The sequence below is a fragment of the Seriola lalandi genome, unplaced genomic scaffold, assembly GCF_002814215.2.
Source record: "Seriola lalandi dorsalis isolate HSWRI2012SDOR001 ecotype SW California unplaced genomic scaffold, Sedor1 jcf7180002054182, whole genome shotgun sequence".
In the NCBI taxonomy this organism is placed as follows: Eukaryota; Metazoa; Chordata; class Actinopteri; order Carangiformes; family Carangidae; genus Seriola; species Seriola lalandi.
In genome coordinates, this window is record NW_019524735.1 from 645,252 (window position 1) to 656,959 (window position 11,708).

The 11,708-nt window shown below is 41.5% G+C and overlaps 1 protein-coding gene across 1 annotated transcript in view; it reads left to right on the forward strand.

Annotated features, from left to right (window-relative positions):
* The window catches only part of agap3 (ArfGAP with GTPase domain, ankyrin repeat and PH domain 3), a 71,610-nt gene that overhangs the window by 17,606 nt on the left and 42,296 nt on the right, over positions 1 to 11,708 (forward strand). Inside the window, exons 5-9 of the mRNA XM_023403822.2 lie at positions 30 to 171; positions 795 to 929; positions 3,728 to 3,855; positions 4,130 to 4,285; positions 9,556 to 9,639. Of these exons, the coding sequence (XP_023259590.2) occupies positions 30 to 171; positions 795 to 929; positions 3,728 to 3,855; positions 4,130 to 4,285; positions 9,556 to 9,639 (645 nt within the window). The remainder of the gene's footprint in view (positions 1 to 29; positions 172 to 794; positions 930 to 3,727; positions 3,856 to 4,129; positions 4,286 to 9,555; positions 9,640 to 11,708) is intronic.

Here is an 11,708-nt window from a genome sequence, read left to right on the forward strand (position 1 = left end):
TCACAGTACCTCCTCTGCTCTGTCCTCAGTTTGCTGCCTGGGTGGATGCGGTGGTTTTCGTCTTTAGCCTGGAGGATGAGATCAGCTTCCAGACAGTCTACAATTACTTTGTGCGCCTCTCCAGCTACAGGAACACAGCTGAGGTCCCCATGGTCCTCGTTGGAACACAAGGTGTTTGCCCTTCACCTTTTTATATTTTTATGTTTCGTTAAGATATTGTTTCCCCCATAATGGAGCAGTACACTCTTTACACAGGAAGGATGTTCTTACACTGTCTATGCGCTAATGTTAAAGGATACGTCTGGCATATCCTACATTTTTCTTATTGTCTATTAATGCAATTAAAAGACCAAAACTAATAATGAATTAATCCAACTAACAAGTTTTATCTGTGAGCAGTAGAACTTCATATTTGACCAAAACTAAACTTAAAAACACAGAAGTGCGGCGAACGATTGCACTTGGTGACATGTTCCTTTATTACAGTGAAAATGGGCACTGTAGTTTATCTTGATTAGATCCAATACACCATCCATGTGTATTGATCCATAGCTGAAAATAGTCCAATAGCGTATAATTGTGACCCAAGATTCACATCTCCATTAGGGATGAATGTGCTTCAGGCTGAGACCCACAGATAGTATGGGACAATCTTAAGGTACCGATAGATGACCTAACACCCTGTTGGATTTGCTCTTTCCATAGACTTTGTTGACACTAACAGAAATATCTCCCTCCTTATCCTTCAAATGAAATATTGTAATATCTTTTCTATTCTTACCCTGTTCTCTTAGATGCAATCAGTGCTGCCAACCCCAGAGTGATCGATGACTCGCGGGCCAGAAAGTTGTCAAACGACCTGAAGCGCTGCACATACTATGAGACCTGCTCCACCTACGGCCTGAATGTGGAGAGAGTCTTCCAGGACGGTGAGAGGGGCGATTTTAATAAGGTGGAAGGAAAAGGTGCAGCTTGAACACGATAATAGTTGAGGTTACAGGAGTTACACTCCTAGTTTTGCCCTTATCGCCTTATTCTCAGGCCTCGCTCACCGCAAAACCAAAGGCTACGACATCTAGACCAGTCACATTTCAGACGGCTTGGAAAGACTATAGGGTTTTTCTTTCTCAATTTCTTGATAAAACACAGAAGCCATAGCTTTTAATGAGCAACATTTTGTACGAATGATGTGAACACGACGAGGGTACAGGTTCTCTTCTGCTTCCTCCCATCTCGAGAATTTAGGTCTTGCTTAGGTGAGTGAAAAACTAATGAGCTAAATTAACTCAATCAGTTGCGTCCTCTGACAACAGGACGATAATCTTCAATCAACATTTTTCCTCGTCATCCTCTGTGTGATGCTCTGTTAAACATGAAGAGAACTGCTATTAAAATATAATACTAATTATGACTTTCCCTCTCCACCCTGGGCGAACTGTGAAGTACTTCAAGCTGTTTGAGTTATTGCTCGCAACATGCGTAAATGCCTGTACATGCTTGTCTCACATGGAGTGGTTTACGTAGATACTAATGCCCCTTATGCTGCGTGCTCAGCAGCTGTGATTGGAAGTGTGAGGAACATTAACAGGCTCTCTTCAATTAATGATGCAGCAGGTATTTTAAATTCAATTTATTACAATAGTCAAACACTACAGTAAATAATTATGGAAGCTGAAATCATGACGTAGGATTGCATACAAATGTGGAGCTCTAAGCGAGAGACAAGTTAACATTCAGTTGTGTATAAATGGTGAAATATGCTTTTAATGCGTCTTAAAGGTGTCTGGAAACTCTGAGTTTTCCCTGAATCCATAATTGAAGTCATGAAACTGTCATTTGGAAAGTCGGCTGCTTCAACGCTGGCACATTATCCCCTAAGGCTGCAGCTCCTTTTGAAAGCCTGTCACCCCTTCACAAAACATCTGAATATGTAACACAACTTTCACTTTGCATTTCTTTGACTGTTGATGCACAGGCACGTTGTCTTCCCTCCCTGCCTTAATTGCTTCCTGAAGCCCAATTTGAAATAATTAAAAGAGATGAAGGAGTGTTGGCTGTCTGGAGAAGTCGCTCTGTATCATGGGCCTTCTTTCTGTATTTGCCATGCTGCAGCAGGCAGCCAGGCGTTATGGTCCCAGCTGTCAGCACAACTTCAAATCATCTCTCTTTCCCTCAGTGCTAATTCACATCACGCAGCCACGAACATCAGCTCCCTCCCTCCCTCTCGCTCCACCTAGTCCCTCACTCGAGTGTGCCATGAATTAAATGACGGGTTGCACCAACTGCACGGCAAATCAGGTTGTTCAGATGGAGACAACAGTCTCATTTGGCTAATGTCACACTGCAAAAGCTCAGTGAATGACGGGAAAAAATTGCAAGTATCATTTTGTGTGATTACCTTTCTTGAAATCGAAAATAGAGGTACCTTTTTTCCCCCGCAGGAGATGTGCATGAGCCACTTAGCAGTACGTTGCTTATTACCTTACTGGAAAACAAATGGCCTGAGGTGGTTTAGATAATGCGCTCATATGCCTCTGACTGGAATTAGCTTTGCTTACTTTGTTGAGCCTTAATGCCAGTGTTGTGTTTAGGAAAACAGAAAATAGTGGCACACTCTAAACACATAAGTGACATTTTCCGAACACTTTGTATTCCTGTAAACCTGCAGACAAACTGTCCCCTCAGTTACCCTTTGTAGTGTCTGCTCAGACCTGCAGCTGTGCTAAATGAAATGCGCTGTGGCCGCGTTTACAATATCTTCCTTGTGTGCAGAGAAAACTAAGTGAAAATCTTTCATGATATTGTAATGGCACAGGGAAGAAAATCTCATCCCTGAAATTTAGCATGTCAGCTAAACATCAGGCAGACGTGTCCATCAGAACTTACCCATCAGAACTCCTGTGCTATTAATATGTATCTGTTGATGCTAATGGTTTATGCTAGTGCCCCAGACACTTCAGTCACTACAGTCATATGCAGTGGTGGGAGATAGCAGGTGACCAACATTATCAAAAATAACAAGAATGGACTTTCATTAAGCACTTATTTAGTATATGACATACATATTCATCAATTTAATAAATAAACCATTCCTCTATCGTGGCTGAACAAACCACTTGCTGATCCGCTGCCTTTTATACAAGTTTTATATCATACAAGTCTATCTCGTAGCAGTCTTCTAAAAGATATTCCTTCATTTGGTATTTTGATGACGCTGCCTGGTGGAGCGCGCTGTTGGCCCAAAATCTCCCACAGTTATTATTCGATTGGGTTGAGATCTGGTAACTGCGAGGGCGTATGATTCATATCGTTTTCATACTCATCACACCATCCAGTGACCCCCCCCCCCCCCCCCCCCCCCCGTCATATGGGAGCATCTGCATTCATTTGGTTTTCTCATTTATTCTGTTTTGTTTTTTTCTCCTCCCCTGGTTTTTTTTTTTTCCATCCTCCCTTGTATGTATATTTAAAATTGCTGACTGTGTAGGTTTATAAATGCCTCAAGCTCTTACATTCTCTCTTTTTGAAATAGTGCCAGCTGCCTATATGTCACCACAGTATGTAGCCCATGCTAAATTGTGAGAGGGGAGCACCATAACACAGCCATCTACAGAAGCGGTTGGATTATTGTGGTCGCTACATTCTCACCGCTTGATTCACCAGAATCAAGAATTTGAACGGATTAATGAACAGTCTGTTACTGTGTCTTTGCCACTCTCTCCTCCAGTTGCCCAGAAGGTTGTGGCCATGAGGAAAAAGCAGCAGCTCTCAATTGGTCCATGCAAATCTCTCCCTAACTCTCCCAGCCATTCATCAGTCCCCGCTGCATCTATCCCCTCTGTTCATATTAACCAGGTAAGTTTCACAGACAGCGGCGCTCTGTTTTACTTACTGATCATTTCACTTTACTCTAAGCTTTACACTGTTACGTTAAGTCTCCAACACACTGAGTTTACAAAATTATTGTTATTATAATTGTGTGCATTAAATTTATCCTGCAGTGACCTGCTATTGTTTTTATTCCCTCTCCATTTTCTCATTTTCTCATTTTCAATCTCTTGCCCCCCCCCCCCGGCATTTTCCCTTCTTCTGTCTGTCGTTTCCTCTTAATCTCTCTCTCTCTCCCCAGGCGGCCAATGGTGGGGGTGCATTCAGTGACTACTCCTCCTCTGTTCCCTCCACCCCCAGCATAAGTCAGCGGGAGATGCGCATTGAGACCATCGCTGCCTCCAACACACCCACGCCCATCCGGAAGCAGTCAAAGCGCCGCTCCAACATTTTCACAGTAAGTATGCGACAGCTGATGCAAAGCAACACCCACTCACACTACTAGGAGGCATGTTGCCAAGCACACTTTGTCCACCAGAGGGAGACAGGTAGCTCGAAATGCATCAAAGCCACCTCTCCTGCCTCCGATGGAGGCAAAGAAAGCGTCTTGTTCACACAGCACAATGGGCAAAGGAGAAAAAGACTAAATAGAAATTACATTAGCTCCCTAAAACGCTCCAAAAAAAAAGAATACTAATAAAAATAAAACCTTAAAGCAAATATCAAAGATAAACACTGTGGAAAAAAAATCGTCAACTCTTTTCATGTTTCATGCCTTTTTCTTTTCTAATTGGATGTAGTAAGTGCACATGGATTAAGTTTCTCATCTCACCCATAACAAACAGGGCCCTCTGCGCTGTCTAAATCTTTGACCTCCCTCCCCCCACCCCTCTTATTTTTACTAGATCCTTTCTTTGCAGTGACTTCCCTTTTGGGAAGAGACAGCAGCAACAAATCGCCAATGCCACTTTGTCCTGCTTGACCGAGCTAAACTAAAAGTCCCAGCCAGCCTATGGCCTATTTACACGCTGCTAAGAACGCATGCCAGCACCGTCTAACACCACAGCTCCACATAAGAAACGCTCTAACTGCCCACTAACCATCTCGCTGAGTCTAGATTACTCCCCAATCCTCACCCCAGTCACATCTATTCTGGCCCGAATCCGATATTGACCACCGAGATTAGATTCACTACCACACCAGTATCCCGACCCCTGTCTGCCTGCTCTTTACCCCGTGTCCTGTCGTATTTTCCCTTTGCTCTAACCAAAAGCATATGTGTGCACTAACCACTCTAATTTCCTTAGCTGTCCTAAGCTTGTCTTTCACTTGTAGCCTCTGCCCTCTTCTTCTACCCAGCCTGCACCCCTCTTTCCTCCTTTCTTCTTCTCTCCAGCCTCCTTCTTTGCTGCTAAGCCTTTCCTAATCTCACATAGCCAGACCTCTGCCTTTTCAAGCTCAGGGAGCTCTGTGGAAAACCTACCAAATATGGTCTTGTTATATTTTAAATCAATGATTTTCTATAGAGAGCTTGTTTGTACCTCCAAAAATGGTCAAAATGCATTTTTAAATTCACAACTAATGGCTGACTCAGGTTTTCCAAAAGTTAAGATGTCCCCAATTTTTTTCTCATTTTTAAAAGAAATTTCCAGAACTTTGTGAGCTTTATGAGACAGAGATCAGGCTACATGAGATTTTTTCTTTCCTAACTCCTCCCTCGTAAATATACCACGTCCCTACCTCTAAAATATCCCTTCTCCTCCACCTGTCTTGCTCCCCCTCACCTATTTCCTGTTGCCCTCTGACCCCATCTCCCATCTCCTGCTTTCTTCTCTCCCCCATCTCTTTCAAACTAACTCCTTCTCTAACCTCCCTATCTACTCCCCCCCTTCCTCTATGTCTCCTACCGCCTTCACCCTGTTACCCCTAGCTGCTGTGGGAGCCGCAGGCTTTGTGGCCTCCGAGCAGTACAGGCTGTGTGCTAGCTCCCCTTGTTGTCTCCCTTCCCCCCCTGCTAGGTAGTGACTAACCATGTCCACCAGAGAAATGAGCCTCTCCCCGTCCGCATCATGGAGATGCCGAAGCACGCCACCTACCCAGTGTGGGTGCCGGAGTGGCAAGCCGAGCGGGAGTTTCAGCTCATGACCTTCTGAGGAGCGGCGAGCCGAGGGTGGGAGGAGGGAGGGTGAGGGAGGAAAGGAGGAGGAGGAGGAGGAGGAAACGGAGGAGGATGAGGAGGAGGGGACGGAAAAGTAAACGGGGCGATGTCGACATTTCTTCAGTGACACTTGAAGAGTGCGATGGGCTAAGGAGAGGAAGACGTACAATGCCAACCTTTTTGCCATTTTCCAAAACAACCGAAAGAGAAAATATTTCATCAACACAGCAACGGTGTCGAGGATGTCCCTTTCCTAGCTTTGTCCGTTTTAAAAATAAATTGACCTATGTGTTACAAAAAACAAGTTCTCAAAAAGTCCTGCTAGTCACAGATAGAGTGCAGGCTGCCATTCATGTTTTCTAGCCACACTTGTAAGTAGTTCACTTTCTGTTAATTTTGGGAGTTTGAAGAGAAGTACCCAATGAAAGAAAATATGCCTTAATGTCATCAGGAGATGAGCTTTGTCAGATCAATAACAGACTCACTTCAATCATTACATACAAGGTATTTTGTTCTAATAGTACAGAGGAAAAAATTGCTGCAAGAACTTTTTCCAGTCCAGTTGTAATCAGATATAAAAGTAATATTTGTCACTTTCATGGCACAGGCATTGGGACTCTTGGAATTAAGAAAAATATCCTTTGCAACGTGCAGTTTATTGAGTTAACGGTGTTGGAGAGTAAAGGTAATTACTTCTGGGTTCAGATATTTGTCCCAAATTTAATCTGACGACAAAAACATCAGATGTCGTTTATTAGAAAAGCCCCTTGAAATAGGTGAGGAATTTTTTAAAGTACACTAGTTTTGCTGTTTTTTTCGTAATGAAGACTCAAAGCTTTACTACAGAAAGTCTTATCACTCCGTCTTCTCACCGCCCTCACAAATCAATCTCACCAACCACAATCATTTCAAGCCAGTTTTTACCATAACTGTCCTCTGCCACTAGGTGTCAGCACAGTACACATTATTCTTTCCTAGTGCTTCCATGGTCTAAAACTCTAAACAATCTGTTTTGTAATCTGTCTGTGGTTTCCTGACGTCTTCAGGCTGTCTGTCCCTTTTTCGTGTTGAAAAGCACACTGTTTAGGAGTTTAGAAGAATATTAAGACATTTTTTATACCTAATTCCATCCCACTCATCCGTTCATATTCATTCAGTCCATTTATTAATGTCTGCCATTCGACGTTTCCCATTTCATGTTTTTAGTCCCTTGACTTGTTGCTGGATCTCCACGTATGAAACAAAACGACAACAAAAAATAAATAACCATTTGACACTGTTTTTCAATATTTGCAGATATGTGCTTCTGTTTCCAACCTTTCTTCAACAAAAAGGGCTTTCCAACTCCTTCCGAATTAGAAGAGCATGATGGTTAGAAAAAAGAGTCCCCCTGCTTTGCCAATCCTGATAGAGAGAGGAGATTATTGATTGAGGACTTAAAGCTTGTCACTGCTTTACCCTTGGTGCTTTATGGCATTTAGGGTAATGCATAGAACTCGCACTATACGGAAACCCTAGGACTTTTGCGTCTAACGCAGGCTTAAGTCGAGTCCATTTGAGTGTCTGAGCGCACTCAAAGTAGACTGTCGAATATCACGAAGTGAGACAGACTGTAGGGACTCTTCTGGAAATGCCCCGTCCACCCCTGCCCGCGCGCCCCCCCACTCCCATTCAGACATCCCATACAAAAACACGCTGTACAGTCAAGTCACTCTTGGAACTGTTATCCAGCCACCCAAAGGACACAACTTTTCCTTACATGACATCACACTGCCTTTTTGCCATAAATGAGGACTCAAGGACTAGAGGTGCCAAGTTTTTTTTTGTTCTTCCTTTTAGACTTTCCTACATTCATTTGGTCTGTTTTTTTATTTGATTCCTGCTTATTTTCCAGGGAGTATTGAAGTATTGAATGGAAAAAATGTGGTATAAATGTGTTATCATAGAGGTATTTTAGATTAGAGTAATTTAGGGTAATTTTATGAAGGCCTTCATAAAAAATCAAGGTAGTGTGTCAGGGTGTTGAGGTATTACAGAGATATTATACTGAAAGTTGCCAACAAATGAAACTGGGTTGCACCGACTTGTATGAATGTAGTTAAACTTATTTGTTTTTCTTTTATTTATTTATTTATTTATTTTAAGTTATTTATTTTTGCACATTCAATTGTTTCCTATTCATTTATTTATTTTCATTTTTCTCAGTTTAGGTTTGGTACAGAGATTATGAACTCGTGCATAATCGCTTTTCTATCATGAACGGATTGACGAAAATATAGACTGCTGTATATCTTGTATTGTATTTTATTTACAATGGTACTCTATAAAAAGTACATACATATAAGGAATATATGAAATAATGCCTTTATTGTCCATCCTATATTTTGTGGGAACTGCAATGTTTGGCTCAATCTGTTGAATATTTTGAAGTGAATTTGTGACTTGCTTTGTATGGTGTCTGTATAGAAGCTAAACAAGTCATCATAAAAAAATAAAATGTTGGAAAAAATACAAACACCAGAGTTGGTTTACTTGAACTCAGACTCTACCTCTTCTCCATTGGTGACTGGACATTTCTCATGTTCTGAGTGAGACCATACACACTCATGTCTGTCCCTGCCTGTACCTCATCTCTTTATTTGTGTTGGGGTGGGAAGGTTATTTTTTACATGATTTATTTCCATGTAAAGTTATATTAACTGTCTAACCTTTTTTCCTACCGCAGACACGAACTGGAACTTGAAATGCTCATGTATTTCTTGCATTTTTTTTTTTGACACTTCGATTGTTTTGACAGTTGCAAAATAAGTTTTATGTCCCAGCAGGTTTTGCAGGTCAAAGGTCAGAGGAACCAACGTGTACTGAAGTCTTCTTCTTAAAATAACCATTTTCCCTTTTCTCCCTTTAACCTGTTATGAACTTTAACTCATGTACCTACAAAAGCCCTTATCAGTGCATCAGTGCAACTATGCTAAAGGTACAGCTGAAGCTACACTGGGTGTAGCAGCAGTTGGCCTGCAGGTCCACTAAGGGCCCGCTCTGGGTCTCAAACAGAGGGAAGGATCCTCCCTCCCCCTTCCCAAAGGGTTTCAGGGCTGAGTCATGACTCAATGTGTGATCGTCCTTGGTCTCCTCTGTGTTGAGATGTGTCTAGTGTGGTCTTGGTTTGGTCTCTTTTTTAATTTTTTCTTTTGAACTTGCACGTCGATGTTACTGCTGTTTGTTCCGCTGGTCTGCTTGTCTGTTAATTTCAAGCTTCTTTTTGAGACTTTTATTTTGCAACGTCGAGTTTCTCCACAAATACTGCAAACGCTCAAAACAAAAAACCCTCACCTCCCTCCTCTGACCCCCAGTCTCTCTCTCTCTCTCTCTCCCTCTCTCTCTCTCTCTCTCTCTCTCTCTCTCTCTCTGTCTCCCTCTCTCTACCTCCTTCACACACCCACACACACATGCTCACCCCAACATACATAAGTACACCCAAAAACTCACCTCACACCCCACGACTCCCACTGCGCCTCGTCGTCAGTGTGTCGCTTCAGTTGCTGACTGACTTTCTTGTTTTCTTGCAGTCACGGAAAGCCAGTGAGCAAGCAAAGAGCGTTGACAGTAAAACAGACAGCATAGGCAGTGGAAGGGCCATACCTATCAAACAGGTAAGCAGTTTTACTTGTATTTTATTTATTTATTTATTTATTTTCTCCTACATTTCCCATAGTTCCCTAGGTAAGTATGATCCCTTTTTGTGTCAGTGGATGTCTGTTTAACACTGATATGCTGTGCTTTGAAGATTTAATCACAGTGGATAGTTCATGGAGTTTTAACCAGTGTGATTTGGGCAAAGCCATGTGGCGCTGTAACCACTAGATGGCGACATAATACAACATAACAAATGACTTCGATGCCAGCACGAGTGTAGCTGAAGAGAGAAGAAGGCTGGGGGCTCAGACATAACATCAGATCACTTATTAGCAAAGAAATGTCCCCGTTTGTGTAAATCACACACCTACCAGACTAAAAATATACAGCTGTGATATTTTAAAGGCACAGTCGTTTCATTTCTGACATCATGAATTGCATAAATTTACATGCGTCATCGAAGAGTTATCTTACAGATAATGAAAATAATCATTTTGTCTACATGACTATAACTGATAATATAGGCCTGTTTTAATCTCGTTAATAAACACTACCAGTCTAAATATACTTATCACAGCATGACAAAGGTATACATTTTACAGACTTGAGTTAATCTGTGTATTTAAACTCATTAATGTGGGAGAGAATCCAATTCCATGATCAGTTTTGATAATAAACTTAAATCCGGAACATGAATTGTACCTTTTTAGTATAAAAGCATTTGGTCCAAGTGGAAACGTTATTATTGCTGATAATCGTCTGTGGGTAGAATTTTCTCATGAAAGTTAATTCATGCATAGCGATATAATCAACTTAGATGGCTATTAATTAGCTGAGAATTTCATTAGATCATTAGCCTGACAATTTGTTTTTTTTAAAAGGTGGTTTCATATTCTGTTACTCTGCACTAAATTAAGTAATCAGTCGTCTTCTGTTTTGAAATAGTTCACATTTTTTCCCATCTCTGAGTTTTTGCTTCTGTCTGTTCATTTCATTATGATTTCCTTCATTATTTCCCCAGTTTTATTTCTTTTTATATATTCATGCATTGCTTTAAAGGACCAGACGGGTAGTAGTGAACACCGAATTACACACTTTTGAGTAAGGATCATTTCCAAAGGTCCGAGTGTAACTGAAGGAGACGTAATTGACACATTGATTAGTAATCACTCATGATTATATGAGGGCTTTTGAAAATGGGTCAGCATCCTTATATTATCCTCTTTACCTGCAAATGATAGAAGGTAATGTCCTTTTTTTTTTTTTCTTTTTTCTTTGAAAACGTGGGGCCAAGAACGAAAAAAAGAAAATTGCCAAGGCTTTGGTCCATCTGAAATAATGACAGGGTGACACTTCCAAGCCCCCTCACTCAATCAGAAAATAACGCTTTGGGGAAACCACTGTTAAAACAGATACAGTATCTATCAGTCCATCTGTCTGTTAGTAATAGTAGATGTGCGTGTAATAGATACACTTCATGATACAGATTTTTTTTTTTGACAATGAAGACATGTTGTATCTCTTTTCTATCAGATTTATACAGATTAAGATGACAGAAGTTTGATTTGTGGATTTATTTGTGCCCAACCTCTGGAAAAATGGCCATAAATGTCCTAAAAAAAAAAAACAATATGGTGATTTAAAACTTTTAGGTGGCCATTCCAAAAACACGCCGTTTCTGTTTGATCTCAGTGCAGCTCTTGGTTTTTATGTAGATTAGTGTAATTCCCTGCAGAACCTGGCTAATCTGCAGGTGAGCTGCGGGTTGATTGTCACAGATTAAACAGAATCACCCTCTGAGCAATCTTTACTGTAAACTCTCCCACTTATCCAACACAGCATAGGAGTCCAGGGCCAACTGCCCTCAGTATCATGGCAACTTTTGACAAGATAAACCATCTCCCTCTTTATTGCAAAAGAACTTTTTGGGGGGGGGGGCTGGTTACAGATGTGGTGCTGGTGGTGGGGGTTACTGGTGTGATCTGCAGGCCAGTCAAATGCACAATCAAGGAGATCAAAGTGTCAATGTGAGCTTAATTACCACTCCCCGTTACCCCCTCCTCACCCCATCACGCCAAATTACAAC